Genomic DNA, 27,258 nt, shown 5'->3' on the forward strand with positions numbered 1-27,258 from the left:
AACGCACATGCGCGAAAGTGCGTCCCCGCCCCCGCCCCCGCCCCCGCCCCCTGTTCCTTGCGTGGGGAGTCTCTGGGATCTCTCTCTGTCACCTCACAGTAGTCGTTGCTGGTCGCGGGCGCGGGGGCGCGAGTAGCGCAGGGCTGCTTCTCCCCCGCCCTCAGGCCGGGCCCGGGCTCGGTCTCCCGCACCCTCCTCTCCCCACCCCGGTCGGGTACCGGAAGGTCCAAGTCGCTACTGGGTGCCCGAGGGCCATCGTGGCCGCCGCCACGGGTCCTGATGGAGCCGCCGAATCTCTATCCGGTGAAGCTCTACGTGTACGACCTATCCAAGGGCTTGGCCCGGCGGCTCAGCCCCATCATGCTGGGTGAGGGGACCGGGGTCAGTGGGAAGTAATGCCGAGACGGGAAGAGGGGCCCACGGGTGAGAGTGGGGTGGGGTTCCCTAACCCCCCTTTCCAGCTTCCTGATCGGATCCTAGGAGACGCATATGCTCTGACTGGGAGCAAGCCCTTCAGCTAGGGACTAGGGTAAGCCGACTGGTCTTGGCGGGTTCCCTGGCATTTGGGGAACCCTCTACACGCCTTCCTTGGCCTCAAGTCGAGAAAGTGAGGCTGCCTCCAGCGCGTGTCCCTGGTGGTGGAAGCGACACTGCAGAGGAGATTCTCGGGTGGCCCTCGGAGTCTCTGCCCTCCGCGCCAGAAGGAAACTCCCTCTGCAGTCCTTGGAGTGGACGGGAAGGAAGGGAGCGCTAGAGGGCCTTTGCCCTCGCCCGGTTCCAGGTTAGGTCAAGTTAGGTCAGCCCGAGCCAGAACTTGGAACTAATCACAGCCCGTCCTACAAGGTAGTCTTCGCTCAACGGTTAATTGCTTTTGACCCGATGTTTTTAAAAAAAAAAAAAAAAAAAAAAAAAAAGCAAGGAATTCTGGGGAGGTCTGGATGCTGTTGTATCGGTAAGGTAATCCTCGGTGGTGTTCAGTTGGAATGTTTTTCCGTGTAGGTCCAACTTCGTTTCGACTCAAATACCAAAATGTCTGTCCCATAGGCCTTGTCAGGTTTGTCATTTCAGGTGATGACGGACAGGAAAGGATTGCAGGGACTGAAAATGACATGGCTTTGTATCGTTCATTTCCTGGCGAAAGGCTTAGTTCTTAGGGAGGACAAGGGGCAGAGATAAAGGGAGGCAGGCAACTTTTTAAGGCATCCATTAGTGACATGGCACTGAGTTGAACTTAACTCTCCAACCCTGGGCCAGTCAGTGCTTTCTAAATTTGGCTTCACCTCAGAATCATCTAGAATGTTTGTTAAAGCACACCTGACTTAGGAAGTACGTTGCTCACTCGCTGGTAGAGTTCTTGCTTGGCGTGCTTCAAGGCCTGGGTTTGCTCTCTAGCACTGAAACAAACAAACAAAAAAAAGATGTGTTCATTTCCAACATACATTGTTAAATGGAATTAGAATAAAACCCATTAGAGCCAACTGTGGTGGGGCACACTGTAATCCTAGTACTCAGGAGGCTGAGGCAAGAGGGTTGTGGGTTCAAGACCAATAACCTAAGCTACATAGCCTAGTTCTACATAGTGTAAAAAAAGAAAACAGAGAGAGAGAGAGTGAGAAATTAGATTAAAACAGTTCCTCTACCAAAGAAACTGGTATCTGGCAGTTTATGAAAGCAGACCTGGAGTGAAAGAGAAACTCCCCCTAAAGTTTCCTCACTGTTTAAATACCTGTTCGCGTCTGTAAGTTTTAAATGTGTGGATCATGGCGCCATGCTTCAGAAACACTACATCAGAATTTTTGGAAATGTGTTTTTTTAATGAGTGTTTCAGGCTTTTCTCATGTGACCAACCCATTCCATTGTTGGAGAGAGATATGGACCTAGGTCATGGGTTGTTGGCAGGGCTTAGGATCCAGGTGTGACTTAGTGGTAGAGGCCTTGCCTAACGTGCACAAGGCCTGAGTTCAGACTCCTGCACACCTAAGAAGAACGTTAGCAAATCTGAAAGCCAAACATCTCTTCTTTTTAAACAGAGAGTTCGAGTCGTTGGTAGATTATATCAGTCAGGTTCTAACTAAACCTTGGAGTGCAGCCATTGGTTTTAGCACCGGAAGGCATTGTTTGTCTCCTTAGACCCATAAAGCCACCCCTCCCCGTACTGGTTATTCTTTTGTCCTAATATCTAAAAAAGAATATTATTTTTAGCTGAAAAAGACCCAAGAGATTGGTTGTTTCGTTCATTGGACAAATTTATTAAATAAATATTGGAGGGCTTAGTATGTGCTGATGTTTAATGTTTATCAGGTGGGTAGAACCAACAGAGATTTTTGCAATCTTAGAGCTGGTTAGTGTGGGAAATATATGTGTGTGTGTGTTTGTGTGTGTGTAACAAATTGTGATCTGTGCTGAATGCCAAGATAGAAAATGAGAGAAGCTAGGTTTTAAATAAGAGTTTCAGAGCCGGGCAGTGATGATACATGCCTTTAATCCTAGCCCTGTGAGGCAGAGACATGAGAATCTCTGTGAGTTCGAGGTCAGCCTGGTCTACAGAGCAAGTTCCAGGACAGGAATCAGAGTTACACAGAGAAACCGTGTCTCAAAAAACAAACAAACAAAGAGTTTTTTAAAATGAAAATATAGGGCCGGGCGATGGTGGCGCACGCCTTTAATCCCAGCACTTGGGAGGCAGAGGTAGGCGGATCTCTGTGAGTTCGAGACCAGCCTGGTCTAGAGAGCTAGTTCCAGGACAGGCTCCAAAGCCACAGAGAAACCCTGTCTCGAAAAAAACAAAAACAAAAACAAAAAAAAAAATATATAGGGTGAGGAAGAAGAAGCTATCCATGGAAGATGGCGAGGGAGTTAGAGTCCTCTAGATAAAAGATTGACCAGCCAAGATGTAGAGCAGGAAAACCTGGCTGTCAGAGGGGCTGAAAAGTGCTTCTGTGGTTGTCAAGGCAGAAGTGTATACGAAAGATGAAGTAATAGACTGGTCACCCTTAGCCTCCAGGGATTGAACCCAGGCACATCTAGTCTACTAGGCACACGTCCCACCACTGAGCTACATCCCTTGCACCCATGTCCTTTTAAATAGATGTGATGCTGTAGAAGGCATTGCCAAACATGAAACTTCACTAACTTGGCACGTCAGAGGTCACAGTGTTGCCACAAATTTTATTCTCTTTTTTCTGTATTTTTATTCCCTTTTACAAATAAAGGAAGGGAGAGTTAGCAAAAATCAGAGTCGTTACTTTCTAATGTTAAAGACATTTAGGAAAAGCCAGGTAGGGTAGGTCATAGTACTCCGAGATAGGGGATTAGCACAAATGTGAGGCCAACTGGAGCTACAGAGTGAGAACCCGTCTCTAAGAAGCAAAAACAAGGCAGGCAGGGCTTTGGTAGTAGTGAGTTGTTATTATTATTGATTTTTCTGAGACAGGGTTTCACTGTGTAGCCCTGGCTACCCTGGAACTCACTCTGTAGACCAGGCTGGCCTTGAACTCTGAGATCCTCCAGCCTCTCTGCCTCTGTGCCAAAATTAAATGTGTGCTCAGGCAGTGCTCTAGTTGTACTCAGTAAACTCTAAAAATAAACTGGTCGTGGTGGCACACGCTTTTAATCCCAGCACTTGGGAAGCAGAATAGGTGGGTCTTCATGAGTTCACGGTTGGGTTGGTCTATATAGTGAGTTCCAGGACAGCCAAAGCTACACAGAGAAACCCGGTCTCAACAAACAAAAATAAAACGAATCAACTGTAGAGATGACTCAACAGTTATGGCACTTGCTGCTCTTGCAGAGGACATGGTTCAGTTTCCACCAGCCGCATGGGGTGGTTCATGGCTTCTGTAACTCTAGTTTCAGTGGACCAGATACCCTCTTCTAGCCTTTGTAAGCAGTAGTGTAAGTGCAGACAAGGAGACACACGTACAAGCCAGTCCATCAATAAACCAACGGGCTGGAGAAGCAGCCCAGTGGTTAACAGCACTTGCTGCTCTTGCAGAGGCCTAGAGTTCAGTTCCTAGCGCCACATCTAGCCACTCACACCACCAGTAAAACCACAGTTCCAGGTGGTCTGACGCCCTCTTCAAAGTGGGAAATAGGCATTGCCTTTCTGTGCTTCCCTTTCAGATACCACCACTCTTAAAGTTAGGTATACCCTAAGTCAGTTAATTCCTGTATATTGATTTCTCATTCCTAAATATATTTAAACTTAAAAAAAAAAAACTTTCGTATAGTCCAGCAAGACAGCTTATTGGGTTGAGATACTTGTCACCAAGCGTGACAACCTAACTTTGATCCCAGAACCTAAGGAGAGAAGCAACTCCAACAAGTTGTCTTCTCTCCACCACAGGTGCAACATTCTGCACCCACACATAGACGCACATGGGTAAATGTGGTAAAATTGGTTGTGTTTATTTGCTTATTTTTGAAAGGAATTCTAGAATATAGCAAGCCAACCCCACACAACACACTCCTTTTCCTGAGTCACATACACTGGAATCCTTACCACGCCTTTGTGAAATAGGTCTGTAATTTGCCCCAAGTCACACAGCAGGTAGTTGGGAGATCTGGGTTATGGACACGGCTTATTTCACCACATTTTGCTAATACGTGCTGTCCAAGGTAATGTGTTCCCTTACGGCTAATGTAAAGTGGCTTCCTTGTTCAAACGTCTGAAGGTGTCTCAAGTTCTACTGAGCAGAAATCTGGGCTCCCCGTGTGTGCTACTCTTCTAGTGTTGTGCCCGTCCCTCGTAGCCCTCTGTTCTCCACAGCAAATTCATGTCACATTTGGTCTTTGAATTTCCTCTTACAAGATCTTATCCGTGGGCTGGAGAGATGGTTCAGTGGTTAGGAGCGCGTACTGTTCTTGCAGAGGACCTGTTCCCAGCTCCCTTGTCAGCCAGTTCACTACCGCCTGTAACTCCAGCTCAGGGGATCTGACACTCCTCTGACCTCCACAGGTGCACACCTGTACACATAAAGAATAATAAAGTTACTTTTAAAAATAATAACTTCAGCGGGCTGGAGAGATGGCTCAGTGGTTAAGAGCACTAGCTATTCTTCCAGAGGTCCTGAGTTCAATTCCCAGCAACCACATGGTGCCTCCCAGGTACCTACAATGAGATCTGGTGCCCTCTTCTGGCATGCAGAACGCTTTATACATAATAAATAAATTAACCTTTTAAAAAATAACTTCAAGGCCTTTTCCAATCCTGTTACAGTTCATGATTGACTTAAATAACACAGACTTAGACTTCACCAAATTATCCTGTCTTCTTTTTTAAGTTTTATTTACGTGTGCCTGTATGACACATCTGAGAATATACTACAGTAATAAAAAAGCAGCTATTCTCCAGGAGTTCGAGGCCAGCCTGGTCTACAACGTGAGTTCCATGACAGCCAGGCCTACACAAAGAAACCTTGTCTCAAGAAAAACAAACAAAAAGTCAAAACACATACATACACACACCAACAACAAACATTTCTGGGCTGGGGAAATAGTGAATAAAAGCTCTAGTTATACAAGCATGCCCTGTGTGCTGGTGCCCATGGAAGCCAGAAGAGGGCATTGAATCCCCTGAAACTAGAGTTTGAGGCGATTGTGAACCACTGGACATGGGGGCCAGGGCCCAAACTTGGACCCTTTTAAGCTCTTTAACCACTGAGCATCCCTCTGGCCCCTGTCCTGTCCTATGTTGAGGACATATGCCTCCCGTGCAAACGTATGTGTATTCTGCAGTGTCTCACAATTATCCTTAGCATTCTAATTGAGTGGACAGCGTTCTTGTGCCTTTTCTCCCCATATCACTATTTGGCTAATAGAATTAGCTATTAAAATTGTCCTTCAGCTCTTCTTAATAATTTTAGTTACTCTTTAAATGCCCTGACTTCTTTTTGTGGGAAAAAAAAAATACAGAGAGATAAATGCAGAGGCTTTGGAGGAGTGGGAGGTTAATATAGGGCCTCATGCAGTTTAGGCTGGCTTTGAACTCCCATCATACTGCCTCGGTCCTCCGGCTTGCATGATGAGCGCGACAGGTGTTTGGTGTTTCTTTTCTGACTCAAAGTTATTTTCTCTTAGAAGCTCATCAAATTGTTCTCAGGTTAAAGTTCTGGGAAGTTGTGTGGTAGAGAGCTTGCCTAGCTTGTATATATGAGACCATTGTTTGGGGAAAAAAAAATCACTGAACCTGTGTCCTTGACAGAATGCAATCTAGTGACTATTTGGGTCTTTATATTTAGATCCTAGCACAATAGCAATAGGGCCTCTTTACTCTAGGTGTTATTTCTTGAAAAGCAATGTGCTTGTGTGTATAAAGTTAAATAACCATATAAAAGGGATAACAGTTGCATGCCAAGATAAATGCAGCAGCTACTTGTCTTTTCAGCAGGGTCCTGAAGCTTCTGAGGCAGAAGACTGCCCCCAGAGTACCCCCAGTGACTGCTGAGAGTGGGTGCTCCTTCAGGGATATGAGCACCCATGTGTGTGGTGTCACGCAGGAAACCAGGGCCTCACTGAACTGTACCCTCTTTCCCAGTATTGGTTTTAGGAATGACTCAGACTTGGAGATTAACTAGAATTTATTCAGGTCTGAGAGAGGGTTTTGTTTTTTTCTTTCATGTCTTAACGCAGTCTATTGTGCTTTGTTTTTGTCTTTATTGTTCATTGTGTGCTCACTGTTCTATATCCACTGAAGGAAGGAGGGAATAGCAGTCCTGCATCCTTATTATGACAAAATACAAATGAATGTAGTTTGCATCTCTGCGTACTCCTGCTTAACGTCTGCAGCCACCTTATGTTTAACACAACTCACTAGACGTCAGCCTTCCTGTGTTGGATTCTACAATAAAGTCCAGTTCTGTTGTTAAAAGAAAAACAAACAGTGTTTTAGTTATGGTTACTGTTGCTGTGGTGAACACTTTCATGACCAAAGCTACTTGTGGGGGAAAGGGTTTATTTGGCTTACATATCCTGGACCTCAGGCTGGTTGCACAGCAGTTCTCTAGGATTACAAGTGTGTATTATCACTTCTGACTATAGTTATTTTCACACTAGAAAAATTCCTGTACTGACCTTAAAGAATCTGTACTACACTATTGTGTTGTTATTGTAGTTGTTTTTAAAGATTTGTTTAATTTATTTACATATAATGTATATAATGTTCTGTTTACACACCAGAAGAGGGCACCAGATCTCATTATAGATGGTTGTGACCCACCTTGTGGTTGCTGGGAATTGAACTCAAGACCTCTGGAAAAATAGCCAGCGCTCTTAACCTCTGAGCCATCTCTCCAGCCCCTGTTAAGTGTTTTTTTTTTATTATTATTATTTATTTATTTATTATGTATACAATATTCTGTCTGTGTGTATGCCTGCAGGCCAGAAGAGGGCCCCAGACCCCATTACAGATGGTGGTGAGCCACCATGTGGTTGCTGGGAATTGAACTCAGGACCTTTGGAAGAGCAGGCAATGCTCTTAACCTCTGAGCCATCTCTCCAGCCCCCTGTTAAGTGTTTTTAAACCTATCTTTGAAAATGTTATTACAGGCCGGGTGGTGGTGGCGCACACCTTTAATCCCAGCACTCGGGAGACAGAGGCAGGTGGATCTCTGAGTTCGAGGCCAGCCTAGACTACAAGAGCTAGTTCCAGGACAGGAACCAAAAGCTACTGAGAAACCCTGTCTCGAAAAATCCAAAAAAAGGGGGCTGGAGAGATGGCTCAGAGGTTAAGAGCACTGACTGCTCTTCCAGAGGTCCTGAGTTCAATTCCCAGCAACCACATGGTGGCTCACAACCATCTGTAATGAGATCTGGTGCCCTCTTCTGACCAGCAGGCTTACATGGAAGGAATGTTGTATACATAATAAATAAAAAAAAAAAAAAAAAACTAACTCAGAGGAGCCTGGCGCTGATTCTCTCCTTTAAAAAAAAAAAAAAAAAGAAAGAAAGAAAATGTTATTACATGGCGGGCGGTGGTGGCGCACCTTTTATCCCAGCACTTGGGAGGCAGAGATAGGCGGATCTCTGTGAGTTCAAGGCCAGCCTGATCAACAAGAGCTAGTTCCAAGACGGGCTCCAAAACTACAGAGAAACCCTGTCTCAAAAACCAAAAAGAAAAAAAGTTATTACTTTATGTTGCTCAGGTTAGAATTCTGTGCCTTGTGCATAGTGTAGGACAAATTCTCTGCCACTGCGCTTCACCCCCAGGTTTTTTTGGTGTGGTTTCCTGGCACCCCCTTTTTCCCCGCAGAGAAAGAGGGTAACCCTTCTGCTAATACTGGGGCTTATACTGCTAATACAGTACTGGGGCTTATAATATTGATGGCAGAGGGCTCCATGATTCAAATGCTTCCTTTTACTTTTTCCCAGAGAATACCCAGCATTTTCCAGGTAACATGTAAGCATCTCATTGTTAAGGTGCCAGTTAAAATACTTTGTTGCTAGGAGAGGGTTGTGTGGAGTGAACCAGGGCTGCACTTGAACTATACCATAGAGCTAATGTGTTCTTTTCCCTACCAAACGGAGACAAATGCCACCTCCTAAGAGGCTTGTGCCTCAGGAGTTCTGTCATCGCCATCCACTTAACTCTTGTTAATAGGCACTGCATAGCAGCAGCAGTACTGGGGCTGATGGCCTGTGTGTCTGTTTATGCTTCTTCCAGCTCCGTGGATGAAAACAGGTTGGGTGCTACTCCAAGACTTTTATGTACCTCTTTGCTCCTGGACAATGAAGGCTGGCAATAGCATGCCTTGTCCTACACCTTCTGCCATCCATGAGCTGACACCCATGCCTCCTGTTTGTTTCCCACATCCATATTCCATAAGCCTTAGAATGAATGTGTGGGGTGCCAATATGCTTAGAGACACACAGCCATGTGACTACCTACTCTCCAGTTTGCTGAGGAAATCTCAGTGGGAAATAATCTGCTCTATGCTATGCTAATATCCATTGAGTCTAATTCAGGTTCCTACAGGACTTTATGCCCTACTTTCATAGCTCATACTGCTACCCCCACTTCATCTCCTCCTGTCCTTATCTTGCTTAAAAACTTAAAACTCAGTACAGCCTGCTTTTTCCCGTGCCTGCCATCTTGCCAAGGCCTCATGCTTTTCTTCCCCAGGGTGGGCTCCAACACGGCAATCCTTACATTTCTACCTAAACATCACCCACAAACTTATCTTCACATCTTGTCTTGTCTTTCTGTACTAGACAAAACATGGGTCTGTCTATCCTGGAACTCACTCTGTAGGCTAGGCTGCCCTCAAACTCAGATCCATCTGCCACTGCTTCCTGAGTGCTGGAATTAAAGGCGTGCGCCACCACCACCTGACTCAAAACATGGGTCTTTTTCATCTTTTAAAAATTATAAATGTTTTTGATCCTACTGCACGTACTGGCTTTGTGGGAGCCTAGGCAGTTTGGATGCTCACCTTACGAGACCTGGATAGAGGTGGGCAGTCCTTGGGCTTCCCACAGGTCAGGGAACCCTGATTGCTCTTCGAGCAGATGAGGGAGGGGGACTTGATCGGGGGAGGGGGAGGGAAATGGGAAGCGGTTGCGGGGACGAGGCAGAAATCCTTAATAAATAAATTTAAATAAAAAAAATTAAAATTAAAAAAAGCAAAAAATAAAAATAAATAAAAATTATAAATGTACACTGTGCAACATTTAAAATATGTGACTAGGTCTGGGACTGCGGCTCCACTGGCAAAGTGTTTATCTAGCATGCATAAAACCTGGGCTTGATCCTAGAAAGTGGAAGTGAATTAGAATTCAAGGTTATCCTTTGCTACATAGTGTGTTAGAGGCCAGCATAGAATACGTAAGACCTTGTCTGGGGGGGGGGGACCTAGGCCTTGGAGTGTAGCTCAGTGGTAGAGTACATGGTTAGCATATGCAAAGCTCTGTATGCATTCCCCACTACAAATACAAATTTTTAAAAAGAATGAGATACATGTTTAAAATTCTATAATTTATATAGCACAGCGGGAGTGTAAGCATGCTGCTATCCTTCCAGGCAACACTGAATTTTGTCCTTGAGCAGGTCCTAGAACATACAATGAGGGTGACATTTAGCAATCAGTAAACCTTCATTTGAACTGATAACCCTGGTGAGTGAGTGAGGTTCGCCCATGTTTTGACCTTTTCATTGCCTTCCTTGTCCTTCTGAATCTTTGTGTGTTGTCTCCCATGTTTTCCCATGACCTCTAACCTGCTCTCTAACTCCTCTCCAGCTCATTCTCTCTACCACATCTCATAGCATTCTCCTGGACAGGCTGCCTCAGCCGCTATGTAGCTGAAGGTGGCTTTGAACTTTTGATCCTCTTGCCTCTGCCTTCCAAATGCTGAAATATAGGCAAGTGCCACCATACCCAGCTTACCACATATCTTTTTTTAAAATTTTAATTATGTTTAGTGAGTGTGTGTGTGTGTACACGCACAAATGTGCGTGCATATATGTACTATAGCATGCATATGAAGGGTCACAGACAACTTTCAGGAGTTGCTTCTTCTAGAATTGAATTCAGGTCATCAGGCATGATGTCAGGCTCCTTTACCTGCTAAGTTATCTTTCTGGCCCTTACAACAGCATCTTTTTAAAGATTTGTCTTTACTTATATGTTAAGTGTGTACATTTGTGTTGGTGTGTGTGTGTGGGGCGGGGAGTGCTTCAAATGCCAGAAGAGCGCATTGGGAACCAAACTTGAGTTCTCTGGAAGAGAAGAAAGTACCAGGTGTTACACTTGTAACCCCAGCATTGGAGTAGTGAAAACAGGATTCCTGGGGCTTTCTGGCTAGCCAGCCTACCTGATTCATAGATTCATTAAGAGATTCTGTGTGTTGCCAGTGTGGTGGCATGCACCTTTAATCCCATCACGCAGGAGGATCTTTGTGAGTTCAAGGCCAGCCTGGTCTACTGAGTGAGTTTCAGGACAAACAGAAAACCTGTCTTAAAAAAAAAAAAAAAAGATTTTGTGTCAAAACAAGATGGGGAGTGATTGAGAAAGATACCTAATGTCAGCCTTTGGCCTATACACACACACACATATTCAAGTGACTCTTCTTATCTCAACATCAAGAATCTGAGCTAGGAAGATTGCTTTTAGTTTGAGGCCAGCCTGAGCTATGTTGCTTCAGACATGTGGCTGAGTGGTGGCATGCTCGCCTAGCATACACAAGGCCCTAGGGTTGATCCCCAGTACTACAATAAAATAAAAATAGAATGCTAATCTTATATTTGGCCAGGAGATAGCTTGGTGGGTGAAGATGCCTAATGGCCAGCTTTGTAACCTGAGTTTGATGCCCAGAGCTTCTGTCCTCTGACCTCCATATATACACTGGGACACAGACACATACAATAAATAAATACATGTAAAAATTATTTTTTAAAAAAGTGAGTCTTTTTAAGAAAGTTCTGTCCTACCCAGTGCAGGCACCCTGCCTTGCCACAGGGCCTGCTGGCTCTTTATAGTACCACCACTCCTGCCCTCTGCCCTACAAAACCTCAGTCTTCACATATTTGCACAGACTGCTCTTTCTGGCAGATACGCCCAACTTTGCCCCTGCTTGCTCCTTCATTGGCTGAAATCAAGCTCTTGAAGATAGTTCTTCATCTTTATTAACATAGCACCCACAGTTTCAGAGCTTATCAACGTTGTGTTTTAGTTAATTATTTACCTATGTCTCTTTTGATTTGACTTGGAGCTTCTGAAGGTAGCTGGTAAGTAGAAGAATAGGATAATAGGTCAGTGGGTGAGCATGTGCTTAGCATGTTCATACACCTGCATTCATTCAGTCCCCAGCACCAAATAAATGCATGTTGCCTTTTAAAAAAAAAACACACAGGGGCTGGAGAGATGGCTCAGTGGTTAAGAGCATTGCCTGCTCTTCCAGAGGTCCTGAGTTCAATTCCCAGCAACCACGTGGTGGCTCACAACCATCTGGAATGAGTTCTGGTGCTCTCTTCTGACCTGCAGGCATACACGCAGACAGAATATTGTATACATAATAAATAAATATTTAAAAAAATAAAACACACAGCATTTAGTTTGGCTCCATTAATTTCTGAAGACTTGCACCTTAATGGAAAACTAGGTCCCATCCTTCGTTGTTTTACTGTGGGCTTGCTGTAAATGACACGGAGAGGTTAAAGTCAGCTGATGCAACCCAAGATGGGAAGGAAGAAGAGACATAAACATGCGTGCCGGTGTTATTTGCCTTCTGATAAAGCAGAGTTGCTTCTGAACTTCCTCAACACCCTTGTCTCAGCAGAGGGCTGCCACAGAGGAGAGCTGATTTACTAGAAAACCCTCCAGGAGGGCTCTAACAGTCGTCTCCTGCTTGAGTGAGTTTACGCAGGCTGAGGGGGGCGTTCAGTCTTGTTGCAAATGGCTAAACCTTTCCTTTTCTCCACAGGGAAACAACTGGAAGGCATCTGGTAAGTGGGGTGGGACTCCTCGTGTTGTCCGCTCTGTGAACCAGAGCAGCTCACTGCCCCATTGTCTCCACATTTCCCAGCTCAAAGCCTGGCTCTTCATTGTTAATTTCCCATAGCCTTTATTTTCTTGACATTTTTTTAAATTTTTTATTTTTATGTGTATGGGTGTATGTATATCTGTGTAGCATGTATGTGCTTGCTGCCCAGTAGGCCAGAAAAGGGCATCGAATTCCATGATACTCACTCAAGTTACAGACAGTTGTGAACCACCATGTGGGTGCTGGGAATAGAACCTGGGTCCTCTGGAAGAATAGGCAGTGCTCTTAACTGCTGAGCCATCTCTCTAGACCCCAATTTCCCATGTGTAAAACAGCAGTTCTCCATGAAGCTGATTTTATCCCTCTACCTCCCAAGCTATTGGCCATGTCTAGAGACTTGTCAGAACTAGGGGGAGGGTGCTGTTGTCACCTATTGGGTAGTCACCTTCCATTACTGCTTCCCACAATAGATAGTCATCTGCCCCCTATGTCAGTCAGTGCTCAGAGGGAGGACACTCCATCTGTGGTGCTCTCTGCCCTCTGTCCACGAGTTCCACCCATTGCAAATTGAAATGTTCAAAAAAGGGATATACTTCTGTGCCCTCGCTCATAAGAGCAGTGTCAAAATCCTAATGTTAGTTGGGAGTGTGGCGCACACATTTAATCCCAGCACCCAGCAGGAGAGGCAGAGGCAAGCAGATCTCTGAGACAGAAGTCAGTTTTGGCTGCATGGGAAGCTCCAGGCCCTCCAAAGCTACACAGTGAGACTCTATCTTAGAAAGGGGGGAAGGGAGGGAATGTTAAATGTTCTGAAAAGTTCTCTTTTATCATTGCTCCCCGAATCATGGAGTGTAATGACTATATGACGTTTACGTCATGTTAGATACTGTGTGTCATCTTTAAATGATTTAACGTGTACTTAAGAGTGTGTATAAGTTCTGTGTAGATCCTATTTCATTTTAGATGAGGGATTTGAGCATCTGTGAAATCGAGTGTGGAGGTGGGGACAGTTCCAGATAATCATCCCAGATCTAGAGGGACACAGTACGTCTTATGTCTTCATCTGGCTAATGTAATAAAATTGGCTACCACAATGATGTCTTTGGGCAGAAATTATTCTCACTGCAGTATGTACTTGTTTTGTTTTGGAGAAATTGTAAGTTTCCTGACTCACTGTCCCTCTCTGTGGCAGGCACACCTCTATAGTTGTCCACAGGGATGAGTTCTTCTTCGGCAGTGGCGGTATTTCCAGCTGTTCCCCGGTGAGTGTCTTCCCCTGACCTGCAGAGTCTGAGGGGTTCCTATAGCCTGAGAAGTTTGGCTTCTGCCATGACCTCTGGCCTGTGCTAGTTCCTCATATAGCATACAAGTCAAGCAGGGTTGTAGAGAGCTGCGTGGAGCCGCACCTAATGGTGCTGGCTCCCGCCCTCCGTGATCCCGAAAGCGAGTGCTCTCTGTGATAATCAGCTCCGAATATTGGCTAAGGCCTGACTCATGCTATTATCACGCAGTGATTGTCAGCTGCTTGCATATGCGTGGACCTGTGGGCAGTGCCCACCTGGCAATCCGGGGTTGGCGGCCTGTGCCTTTTTAAGGGCTGGGAGAGGTTTGCCCAGAGAGAGAGAAAGTGAACAAGGTTCTGAATAAACTGCCTAGCAAGGAGAGCTCCAGTGTTGCGTCTTCCTTGCTGGTCGAGGTGGGCGTAACACAGGGTGGCTGCACGCACCTTTAATCCCAGCACTTAGAAAGCAGAAACAGGGGCTGGAGAGATGGCTCAAATGGTTAAGAGCATTGCCTGTTCTTCCAAAGGTCCTGAGTTCAATTCCCAGCAACCACATGGTGGCTCACAACCATCTGTAATGAGGTCTGGTGCCCTCTTCTGGCCTGCAGATATACAGACAGAATATTGTATACATAATAAATAAATAAATATTTTAAAAAAAAAGAAAGCAGAAGCAGACAAATCTCTGCAACCCACATTGTGACTCCTGCAAGTTGTGCTCTGACCACTTCGCATGTGTGCATACATACACACACATAGATAAATAAATGTTTAAAAAAAAGACAGAGAAAGAATAAAGTCTTTAAAATGCTTTCAGTAGTTGGAGGTGTACTTGCCTAGTAACTAGCATACACACATTCTTCAGGTCTGAGCTGGGTGTTGATTCCCTCCGACAAACCTCAGCCTGGCCTTCCCCTTCTTCACTTTTTCAGCCAGGTCCTTATTTCAGCTTCTTGATCCACTGGTATATAGAATTTTTTACATGCCTTCCTTAATAAACTTTAAGTTCTGTGAGGACAGAAATCTCATGTTTTGTATATATTGTGCTCCCATTGTCTAGCCTTAGATGTTGCATATAAGTTCTCAATATACATTTGTCATATGAATGAACAATAGGAGTTGCAATACTGACCTCTTATTCTCTGGAACATTGGGTAATTTTCCTCTACCTACCATAATAACTGGTCCTGCTCACCATGCTTTCCCCAATGCCTAAAGTAATGTCAACCTCAAGGGAAGTGCTCTGGGGCTGTCAGTCAGTGGCTTTTATAGGCAAGCTCCGTTCTGGAGTGTTCTGCTTTCCTAAGCCTGCCCTCCTTGATGTCCTGTGGCAGCCCAGCTGTCATGTTCTGTCCTAGTGATCATCTTGTGATCATTTTGGGAACAAAAGGAAACCACAGGTTCCGGGTTTCTGTCTTTTTATTGTTGTTTATGTTTTTTTGAGACAGGGTCTCTCTATGTTGTCCTGGCTATCCTGGAGCTTGATATGTAGAACAGGATGGCCTCAAACTCACAGAGATCCACCTGCTTCTGCCCCCAAAATACTGGGATTAAAAGTGTGCACCACCACACTCAGATAGATAGGTTTCTGTCTTTAGCAACAGAATAAATGGACAGTGTAGAGACCCGCCCACACAGGCCCCACAAGCAGCCAGCTGAACGCTAAACTCTATAACCTTAACACATAGAGAAAATAGTCCGCTTCCTATGACAAGAGTGTTCCAGCAGTTAAAAACGAAGCTGTTGGAATAGAGTTTTGTAGTTTTGTGTTAAAAGTCACAGTTTAAACTGGGGCAGCGGGAGGGGGGCTGGCTGGAGAGATGGCTCTGAGGTTGAGAGCATTGACTACTCTTCCAGGGGTCCTGAATTCAATTCCCAACAACCACATGGAGACTCACAACCATCTATAATGAGGTCTGCTGCCCTCTTCTGGCCTGCAGGCACACATGCAGATAGAACACTACATACTAAATAAACAAACAAACAAATTTTAAAGCAAAAAATAGGAAATTCAAGCCTGGCACACAGTAAGTAGTACACACCTTTAATCCCAACACTTGGAAGCAGAAGCAAGTGAGTTGGAGGCCATCCAGGGTTACATAATAATTTAATAAATGGAGACGATAGCCTGGAGTTCATAGATCCCTTCTTAAAAGTTAACAGAGTGTTGACGGTCGCAGTGATAGAGCATTTGCCTAGCATGCATGAGGTCCTGGGTCTGATCCTCAGAACAGCCAAAAGAAAGCGAAAGTGATAGAGATGGTGACTTAGTGACTTTCTTGGGTTGACTCTTTCAGGGAGGGACATTGCTTGGGCCCCCAGACACTGTGGTTGATGTGGGGAACACAGAAGTCACAGAAGAAATCTTTCTGGAATACCTGTCCTCCCTGGGGGAGTCTCTGTTCCGGTGAGTAAGGCCAGAGTGGTGGCTGCTTGTGTGCGCCACTGCTGGACACACTCTGGGGGGCAGAGCCAGTGCAGCCGTCCCTGACGCTCAGCTCTGGCCTCGCCACTCTTTACTGTCACTGTAGAGAAGCAGAGCTATAGAAAGAGCCCACATCTCCTCAACAGCAAACTTCCGTCCCAGCATGCTTTCTGTTGTGCCTAGAAGAAAGGGGCCACTTGTTCCTTCTGAGCAGAGCCAGTGAATGCTGTTCCCCACCTCTGGCCAAGTGGATTTCCCTAAATATTGAAAACAGGGTTTGTGGGAGAAATGGGATGAAATACCAACTTGAATTAACCTGTCTTAAAGGCTTTTTTCAGGCTGACGGTGTAGGGGACTTTTTCTATCATGCACAAAGCCTCGGGTTCAACCCCCGCACCACAGAAACCTGAACTGGTGTGTTGGCACATGCTTGTAATTCCTGCACTCAAGAAGTGGAGGCGGGAACATCAGAAGTTTGAGGTCATCCCTAGCTACATATGGAGTAAAAGGCCACCTGAGCTAGAGACTCTATCTCAAAAGGGAAAAAAAGAAAGGACAAACTTAACCAAGCAGTAGTGGAGTTTGCCTTCTCTATGAGTTCAAGGCCAGCCTAGTCAACAGAGTGAGTTCCAGGATACCCAGCACTACACAGAAACCCTGTCTCGGGGGGGAAAAGAGAACCCTGAGTGACAGCCTGAGTTTGATCCCTGTGGGGTGTGAGAACCTTCTCTCACACATCTTCCTCTAACTTTATTCGTGTTCCCACACACATACACATAAAAATAAATGATTAAAAAAAAAGACAGGCAGTGATGGCACACACCTTTAATCCCAGCGCTTCGGAGGCAGAAGCAGTTGGATCTCTGAGTTTGAGACCAGCCTGGTCTACAGAGCAAGTTCCAGAAACCCTTCTGGGGGGAAAAATACAGAGGAGGATCTAGAAGGATGGCTTAGAGCAGTGGTTCTAGACCTTTAGTTTACAATCTTTTTGGAAGTCCCATATCAGATATTTACATTAGGATTCTTAGCAGGCTGGGCGGTGGTGGTGCATACTTTTAATCCTGGCACCCGGGAGGCAGAGGCAGGTGAATCCCTGTGAGTTTGAGGCCAGCCTGGTCTACAAGAGCTAGTTCTAGGATAGCTAGGACTGTTGAAACCCTGTCTCAAAAAAAAAAAAAAAAGAAAAGAAAAGAAAAGAAAAAAGATTCATAGAAAAAGCAAAATTTGTTCTGAGGTAGCAATGAAATAATTCCATGGCTGGGGGTCATCATGACAGAAGGGACTGCTTTAAAGGGTTGCAGCGTTAGGAAGGCTGAGAACTACTGGCTTAGGATAAGACACTTGTTGAGCATATCTTAAGAGGATAAGGCCTGAGTCCAGTTCCCAGTAACAGGGTGTCTGACCCCCTCTTCTGGCCTTCACAGGAGGTAGGCACACACATGCACATGCATTCATAAATACACACATAAAATAAGTAAATCTTTTCAGTTTTATTAAGGGTTCACCTCTGATCCTTGCCCTGCTTTAAGTGTAAAGCTTCTGGAACTATGTAGAAAGGGTCCGGTTTTGGCTCATCTTTCCCTTATTAATCACCTCTCAGAGGTTCAGATCTGCAGACAGTCCTCCTGATGTTTGAAAGGACTGACCATAGTCTTCACATAAGGCTTTGCCCACCTTCCCGCTCTGTAGTGACCGTCACTCCACATAGATGCTGACTTGCTCATCTGCTCTCCACTCCCTTTCTCGCACGAACAGAGGAGAAGCCTACAACCTCTTTGAACACAACTGTAACACCTTTAGCAATGAAGTGGCACAGTTCCTGACAGGGCGGAAGATCCCTTCTTACATCACAGACCTGCCCTCTGAAGTTCTCTCCACGTAAGTGTGACCACTCTGTTTCTGAGCCTGCCAACTGTGAAAATCCCCATCTGAGACAGTCAGGAGGGTACGACCAGCCTGGGCTACACAGTGAGCTTCCAGATATGAGCCTGAGCTATGTGAGACCCCCGTCTCAGAAAGAAAAAAAGCAGGAAAACCTCAGACTTAGTGTCCCTCCCCTGTGATAGCAGAATCCTTCAAGCCAGTAGGACCTGTTAGGTGGAACCTGCCACCATTGTTCCTACCCACCAGTGTGCACTAGGCCTCTGAAGCTAGGCTTAAGTGCCACCACAGAACTTAGGAAACCACTTGACCTAACTTAGGTGTTTATATAAAATCCTGGTATCTGATAACACAAAGCCATTTCTCAGAAGATAAGAATCCTTATCTAGAATGCAGACTTCAGTCAAAGGCAAAATCCAGAAGAACAGGACGACCCAGTTTATAACTGTTGTTTGTCTTTGTCAGCCACACCCTGAGCTCTTCGACACCCTCAAAAGATGAAGTTCTGCTTGTGCTTGAACTTACAGTGCAGACCATCCTCAGCACAGGTTACCTTTGCCCCTGATGGGGTCTCAACCTTGGGAAGGCCTGTGGGCCATCACCCAACTATCATCTCCTGAAAGAGCACAAACTTCCCAAGCCATATCATATTGTTCCCTTTTGATTATATCAGGCTGCCTCTGCCCACTCTAGGACAGTGCCCATTTGTTGCCTCTGGTTCAGTTTCTCCTGAACTGGGTCCTGACCAACAGGGTTCCTGGCAGATAACCTCAGTTTTAAAAAATGGGACTGGAGAAATAGCTCAGAGGTTAAGAGCACTGACTAGTCTTCCAGAGGTCCTGTACATCCAGGCAGAACCCTGTATACATAATAACAAATAAATCTTTAAAAAAAAAAAAAACAACTCTCAGGCCTGGGACTGCCTTCTCCTGGTAGATGTTTAGAACCCAACATCCCTGCCAGGTCATGAGACCCTGAGCATCCTTGAGTAGCCAAATGTTCTTGCTGTTATTACTTACTGGGTGGGGCCTTTGTCAGAATTAGGGTTGGTATTTAACTCTTGGATCATTTATTCTCTTGATCTTAGGGGGGATTTTCAAATATGGCTGTATCACCTGGGCACAGGGGCACACACTTAGAATCCTAGCACTTGCGAGGCTGAGGCATGAGGATCACAATGAATTTGAAACCAGTTTGAGCTACATATTTAGTCTGGAAAAGGGGGAAGGAGAGTGGGCAGCAACCTCTGAGAATGAAATTGTGCCCAGAGTGTATCGTGAGTCACTTAATTTTATTTTTTGAGACAAGTTCTCACTATGTAGCCCAGACGAGTCTAGAACTGACTGCGTAGACTGTACTGGCCTCAGATGCACAGAGATTCCTGTGCCCTGCTTCCTGGGAGCTTTTTTTTTTTTTTTTTTTTTTTGGTTTTTCGAGACAGGGTTTCTCTGTGGCTTTGGAGCCTGTCCTGGAACTAGCTCTGTAGACCAGGCTGGTCTCGAACTCATAGAGATCCACCTGCCTCTGCCTCCCGAGTGCTGGGATTAAAGGCGTGCGCCACCATCGCCCGGCGGGAGCTTTTTTTTTTTGTAGTCCTAGCTGTTCTGGAACTCTTACTATAGAACCACCACCCAGACTCCCATTTTTATGGTGATTTCCCAGTTAAGTTATTACAGGAACCATCCAGGTGTCCTTTAGAAAAGTGACATCAACTCCTGGCAAGCTATTTATCCTGAATATTCCCTGTATGCAGTAGAACAGTTCCTTTTTAGAAGAATCTTTTTTTTTTTTTTAGATTTATTTTTTATGTATACAACATTCTGCCTCCATGTAATGCAAATCTCATTACAGATGGTTGTGAGCCACCATATGGCTGCTGGGAATTGAACTCAGGCCCTTTGGAAGGGCAGCCAGTGCTCTTAACCGCTGAGCCATCTCTCCAGCCCTTTAGAAGAATCTTGATTTTGGAATATCCCCATTCCATGACATCATCGTCATGACTTCTTTTTCTTTTGCCTCAGCTTCCCCTTTTTTTCCTCAGCTTCAACATTATTCTTATCTTCTTCAAAAGAATTAAAGATACAAGTAAACTGGTGGTTTTGGTCCATGCCTGTAATCCCAGTACTTGGGAGGCAGAGGCAGAAGGATCAGGAGTTCAAGGCCAGCCTAGACTACTTGAGACCTGTCTTAAGCCCTACCCCTTGACAAAGGATAAAGCACAGCAAGTACAGAGAGCTCTGGTTCCCTGTGGGTAGCCACCCTGTTCACCCACAGCTCAGCAGGCCCGGCAGGTGTCAGTGAGAAGATGGCAGCGCCCACACAGAGGAGGAGAACTGGGAGTAACCATAAAACAAGGCGGGCAATGGTAGCACACACCTTTAATCCCAGCACCAGGAGGCAGAGGCAGGCAAATCAGCCTGGTCTACAGAGTGAGTTCCAGGACAACCAAGGCTACACAGAGAAACCCTGTTTTGAAAAACCCAAAACAAAACCAAACAAAAAACATTTGGAAGATTATTAGTCAGCTTCTGTTCCTGGAGCAGATCCTGAGATAATCAGATTATAAAGAGGAAGGCTTTCTCTTGGCCGCACTGCCAGCCAGCAGTATCAGTTCATAGTCACCTGACATTGTTACCTTTGAACCTGTGATAAAGAGGCCTCTCCTGGTGGGAGAACGAGCTGTTTACTTGATGCCAGGAAGCAAAGAGGAGAAAAAGGGACTAAGGTTCCCCTTTCCTCTTCAAGGGCATGTCTCCAGTGACCAGCCAACCTCCCAATAGGCCCTGCATCTCAAATGTTTCACAGGCCAAGAACCAAGTCTTTAACCTGGGCACCTTAGGGAACACTTAATCAAACCAGAGAGCCCCCTTACGAAGACCAGTGTGGTAGTAGATGTTGATTAACAAGACCCCAAACTGGCCAAGTAAAAGGCTCAAGGATATTTAGCCCTAAATGGAACATATACTGCACTCCTCCTCCCAGGCTCAGGAGCCATTGCAGAAGAGGGAGCAGAAAGAGTGTAAGAGCCAGAGGCCACGAATGCTTATAGGAAAGCGGTATCTTCAGGATACTGCAAGGTAGCTGAACATAGGGACCCCCAGTGGTTGTGACATCATACACAAGCCAGACCAAAGCCCAGTGTGGAGAGGAGACCTGGACATGAACCCACACACACCTGCCCAAGGAGCTGTTGGCCATTTTAGCTGCTGGGAAAGGGTCAGTTTTCTCCAGACACCTGATATGTCTGCCGTGCTCCAGCGGAAAGTCACATGTCCAGGAATATTTGGGCAGCACAAAATGGTCTTGATGGGGGAAAAGGACAGACACACAAGGTGGGCAGGGGGTTAGGGTGGATCTGGGAAGAGTTTGGGAGGGACAGTTAATAAAACTAAAACACATTGTATAAAATACTCAAGCCGGGCAGCAGTGGCACACGCTTTTAATCTCAGCACTCAGGAGGCAGGGGCAGATGGATCTCTGTGAGCTCGAGGCCAAGAGCTAGTTCTAGCACAGGCTCCAAAACAGAAAAACCCTGTCTCAAAAAAGCAAAAATAAAATACTCAAAGAACTAAGAAAATACATTATATATATATATATATATATGACTGGAAATGGTGGCACACACCTTCAACTCCAGCACTCAAGGAGGCAGAGGCAGGCAGATCTCTGAGTTCGAGGCCACCCGGTCTCATTTAAGAACAGCCAAGACTATGTAGAATTGCAGATTCTGGATCTCAACCCCTTTAGGTTCTATATCAGTTATTTACATTACGATTCATATCAGTAGCAAAATTACAATTATGAAGTGACAATGAAATAATTTTATGGTTGGGGTCACCACAACTGAGAAACTATATTAAAGGGTCACAGCATTAGGAAGGTTGAGAACCACTGTCTTTATTGTAGAGAGACTGTCTTGTGCTGCCGTGACCACCCTGCGTGGCACCGTTTTGTCTGTGGCAGCTGCGCTGCAGAGCTCTCCCACTCGTGTCTATTTCTCCGCAGGCCCTTTGGACAAGCGCTTCGGCCCTTCCTGGACTCCATCCAGATCCAGCCTCCTGGAGGGAACTCTGTGGGCAGACCCAATGGCCAAAGCTAACAGGACTGCACGGGACCGCCCGCCTCTCCAGGGCTTTTCCTTTTTAAACAAAACAAACCCTACCAGATTTCTATTTTATAATTTTACATCAGAGCTAACAGGGACGGCTTTTTAAATTTCCCAGGGAAGGAGCTTGTCAGGCTGCACGTAGGACAACGCTCCTGAGAAACAGAACCAATGCCATCCCTTCTAATAGTATTATACTAATTTATTAAGGCTGTCTTGTCTGTGAGTTCACTTTTGACGCTGTTGCCTAAGCGTCCTCTACACTGGAGAAAGAGGGGTACTTGTTTAAACAGAAAGCAAGAGTCACACAATCTGGGAGAATTCCATCCTGGACCCTTTTCAAGGGATACCCACATTCCACCCACACCTTTGGGTCCTGGATGAGGTTTTTTGGTTTTTGCTTTTTGGGTTTGTTTGGTTTTTGGGTTTTTTGTTTTTGTTTTTTGGTGGGGGAGGGGCTCAAGACAGGGTTTATCTGTGTAGCCCTGACTGTCCTGGAACTCACTCTGTAGACCAGGCTGTTCCCAAGTCACAGAGAACCGCCTGCCTCTGCCTCCCGAGGGCTGAGATTAAAGGTGTGCTCCACCACCACCTGGCCTGGGTGAGCTTTATACTGTCTATAACCCTGGAGCAGCCGCACTCTAGCCTCAAATGAACCAGAGGGTTGGGTGCATACGGGGCCAGCTGTAGGCTGACCAACTCGACCTAAATGAACTCTTTAGCCACAAGTTTGCCCCTTTTTCCCCAAACAAGGCCACACAGGCTGGAGCTGGAACAGCCATAGCCTCAGGATCAAAGGACAGTGGCAGCGAGGATCGGGGCAGAGAAGACAGGGTAAAGCCATTCCTCCTCCTCCTCTTAGTGCCAGTCCTCTCTGCCTGCCCCTAAGCTGCTCTTCCTCAGCAATAACTTGACCTGTCCCCCTTAATGAAGGTCTAGGCTGCAGTGACAGAGACCTGGGCCTTCTCTCTGCAGATAATAGCATCAGTTTATTTATAGTCAATAGAGCTAGCCACCAAAACGGTATGAATTTGTTAGCTAGGAGACAGGATCGTTCCCTCTAAGAACTGGTCTCTGATATAGAGTACCATAGTGGTGCAGATTCAAGGTGGCAAGAAAATTTAAGAGTTGTCTCCGATAGGGACTTCCACATTATCCTTAAAGTATCATGAACAGACATTATCTCCATTGTCATTCTGACCTTAAGAGGTGTGGTTGGGGTGAGTGGGCCATTTCCTAGTGATGTGTATCAGCAAGAATTGTCTAGAAGTCTGATCTGGACTCTAGGAGGAACCTAATGTTCCCTTTCTTGGTGTCAGCCGCCTAGCTAATTTGGGGACTGACAGGATATGGAAGGGGATGCAGAGCAGGCACCTGAGACTCTGTTCCACACCCAAGGGAGCCTCTGACATGGTTTCCTACCACTTCCATTGCTCCTTCCTCCTGAGAAGCTGCTGCTGCTACTGGCTCGGACCTGCCCATACCTGGCTGACCTTGCCAGTAGCCATATATGAGCTGGCTTCATCGGGATGTCTGCCTCAGCGCTGACCTGTTGCCTGACCAGGGCCAAGTTCAGCTGGGACGTCAGGTGGTGATTTGGAACTTGAAGGTTGGAGTCAGATAGGTCTCACTCAAGACTCAGTGGTTTGCCAGTGCACAGTGCAATAACAAATTAGAGTGGAAACCAACAGGGATTGTTTACTGTGGGTCTGTTGACAGAATGGGGCCCAGAAGGATGAGTGTTCAAAGCTTGGCTTCTGGGTGGGTAGAGGTTTCTGGGAGCCATCACTTTTTCATTTGCCTGGCCCCATCTCTACCCAGAGCGCTCACCTCTCTCCTGCCAGGTGCTGGACTGATTTTCCCACACGACCAGATTCATCTGGTTTTCCTCCTCGCTCAGTGACTCACAGGCCATGGTATTCTGAGAAGTTTGCCTGAGAATCTTAGTCATGTGATGGCTTGAATCAGCAGCCATCCGTGCTAATGCCTGTGCCTGTGGCTTCCAGGGAGAAAGGAGGACTGACAGTTTGTCAGAACCTGCAGGGAGGCAAGCTCTTCCCTCCCCTATGCAAATCCATTGTCACCTGAGTCCCAGGCCAGGAGCCCTGTCCCACCTTCACGCATCTCTGTTCCAGTATCTCAGGAGCATACTATTACTGCCCAGCTGACTCCACCTGGGCGTGTACAAGTGCGCTGAGGGAGGCCTGTTGTTGATGTCACATGACACACCCCTGTGGAGGTCCAGTGGTCAGGGGACGAGGGAAGTGGAGCATAAGACCATCGTCCTCTCCTAGACGAAATGGAAGTGTGTTCTTTAGAGATCCCTTCATGACTTCCTTGGACTCAAACTAATTATGTCTAATACAGAGGTGTTTGGTGGCTTTTCTAATGCAATAAACTCACTCGTGCTGCTGTGACGTGTTACTTGAATCCTGGCACGAAGCCACCCCAGGCTTCCCCATCTGTCCCCCTCCAAGAATGCCCCTGCAGAGCCCAGGAGTGCTGCCGTTACTTAGGCGGCAGGCTGTGGATGAGTGAGGGTAATGAAGAAGGGTGTGTGGCTGTCACCATTGGTGGATAAAGATGGGGAAAGGGCCCACAGAGAACGTGATGGGCATGAGGCTACTTTAGCCTAGCCTTAGCTGCACAGTGAGATAGTGAGACCCTTGCCTCCCAAAAATGTGTGTGTGATGCCCCTGGTTGGCCTGCAGCTGGTGATACAGTAACGGATACAGTAACATCACATTCTAAGGTGTTCCTCCAGGACCTGGCCATTAGGAAATGATACAAGAATTTTTCTCCCTAAGGAGAGATCAAGCAATGTCTAGTCCCCTCTTCATAAGGTCCTAATGACAAAGGAAGTTCCACTCTACCAAAGGTAACCCTGGAGATCAGCTGAGTCTGCTAGGCTGCTCATAGAGCCTAGGTAGGAAGTTACAGAAGAACGTGTGAGTAGCCGAAGCAGCCACACTGCAAGGTCGGTACCCAGCTTCTCCATCACTGCATAGATGGGAGTCCTTCCCAGACTACATACTCTGGCACCTAGAGATCCCAGGAGCACGTATAATTAGGGCTGGGAGGGGCGAATACTCTGGAGAGGGTCCAGTGACTCCTCCTATGAGGGATGTAAACAAGTCTGACTCCAGGGATAGGACTGCCTAACAAGGGGTATATGATTTCATGAATTAGCAAGTGTACACTTCTAATTTCATCTGTGGTCCAGAACAAGTGCTGTGGTTGGTGGTCAGGTTTCTGGAAGCTTTCCTCGTACTTCTAGGAGTGCTGCCTGGCTGGCGGCCAGGCCTGTTGTAAAGCTTTCCCAACAACAGGGTTGGGATTGGTCCCGACATACAGGAGGAAACAGGGCAGAGAAACAGTGAGGTGGCGGGTGGCAAGGCCATTTTGAATCCAGGCCATATTCTCACACGCCATCCCTGAGGTATGGAGTCTTTCCAGTGTGCTGGCTTCTACAAGGCAGAGTGTAGATAGCTGTGCCTGACATACCGGCTTCAGAAGAGCACAGTAGGCAGGAATCTGCCATCCGTACACAGATAGCAGCCCAGGCTACCCACGTTGGTAAGGTAGGTACCAAGTGGTAAATTCATTCAACCTTATTATCCCCCTTGAACTCCAGACTCGAGATCCTTCATCCCCTGGGAGCCACCAGGCTCTGTGTTTAGGGACAGCAACCAGTAGGGAAGGCAGTCAAGAATGAAGCCTCATCCTGTCAGGAATCATACTCTGAAGAAAACTAGGGGACAAACACAGGTGACAGGAGAGCCTAGGTGATCACACCAGATGACAACAGTGTGAGGGAAGAGGCTTCACTAAGGACGAGGTAGCTACCTGAAATGCAGATGATGCAGGGCCCAGGTGCAGTGGGCAGTAGGACGAGGTAGCTACCTGAAACGCAGACGATGCAGGGCCCAGGTGCAGTGGGCAGTCTACTCCAGGCAGCTGAACCAGAGAATATAGAGAAATGAGAATACTGGGGGGACAGAAAAGCGGGAGGCCACCGTGGTGAGCAGGAGAGTAAGCAGCGGTGTGGGGCAGGGCCTTTTAGGCCGTGGGAATCGGGAGGATGGAGCAGGGCAACAGGAATTTGGGTGAGGAAGGCTGTGCTGCATTGTGGAAGGTCAGAGTCCTGTGTCCAGATTTATAAACACCAGCGGAGTACGGGGCACATAAGAAAGCCCTCTGACACATTCAGAGATCAGCTATGGGACCGCGGGGCCATTGACCCTGCCTCCAAGAGCTTCACTAAGCCTAACACTGATTTAAGAGGTATGCTTTAATTTCTCATATTATTTTTTCCAAAACAAAATTCTTGCCAGGTATGATAGATAGCGCATGCCTTACCCACAACCCGAGCATTTGGGAGGCTGAAGTAAGAAAATTGCCACTAATTTGGGACTAGCCTGGACTATATAGTAAATTGCAGACCAGCCTAGGCTACAGAACGAAGCCCTATCTCAAAAAAAAAAAAAAAAAAAAGTGACAAGACTATAATAGCAATAATGCTCTGAAAAATGTGAGCGTCCTGGATGATTATGTCAACTTGACACAATCTAAAGTCATCTGAGAGGAGGGGACCTCAAATAGAAATGTCTCCATTAGATCAGGCTGTAGGCAAGCCTGTAGGGTATTTTCTAAATTAGTGATTGATGGGGAGGGCCCAGCCCATTGTGGGTGGTACCATCCCTGGACTGGTGGCCTGAGTTTTATTAAAAAAAAAAAAAAGCAGGCTGAGCGAGCCGGTAAGAAGCACCCCTTCGTGGCCTCTGCATCAGCTCCTGCCTCCAGGATCCTTCCTGCTTGAGTTCCTGGCCTCACTCCCTTCAGTAACAGACTATGTATGATGTGGAAATGCCAGACAAACCCTTTCCTTTCCACCTTGCTTTTGGTTGCAAGTGGTTGTGTGGTTTCATCCCAGCAATAGTAATCTTTTTAAAAATATTTATTTATTATTTATTATGCATCTGTCTGTGTGTGTGCCTTCAGGCCAGAAGAGGACACCAGACCCCATTACAGATGGTGGTGAGCCACCATGTGGTTGCTGGGAATTGAACTCAGGACCTTTGGAAGAGCAGG

At 46.3% G+C, this 27,258-nt stretch overlaps 1 protein-coding gene across 1 annotated transcript; it reads left to right on the forward strand.

Annotated features, from left to right (window-relative positions):
* The first annotated feature begins 55 nt into the window (after positions 1 to 55).
* On the forward strand, positions 56 to 24,579 carry Desi1 (desumoylating isopeptidase 1). The gene is made up of 6 exons (XM_041672084.1): positions 56 to 367; positions 12,415 to 12,436; positions 13,667 to 13,736; positions 16,054 to 16,163; positions 17,937 to 18,059; positions 22,068 to 24,579. Exons 1-6 carry the CDS (start codon positions 280 to 282, stop codon positions 22,159 to 22,161), a joined length of 507 nt encoding a protein of 168 aa, XP_041528018.1. The 5' UTR covers positions 56 to 279; the 3' UTR covers positions 22,162 to 24,579.
* The last annotated feature ends 2,679 nt before the right edge of the window (positions 24,580 to 27,258 follow it).

The sequence above is a fragment of the Microtus oregoni genome, unplaced genomic scaffold, assembly GCF_018167655.1.
Source record: "Microtus oregoni isolate MIOR12 unplaced genomic scaffold, Mior012 000022F_ref0000154, whole genome shotgun sequence".
Classification (NCBI taxonomy): domain Eukaryota; kingdom Metazoa; phylum Chordata; class Mammalia; order Rodentia; family Cricetidae; genus Microtus; species Microtus oregoni.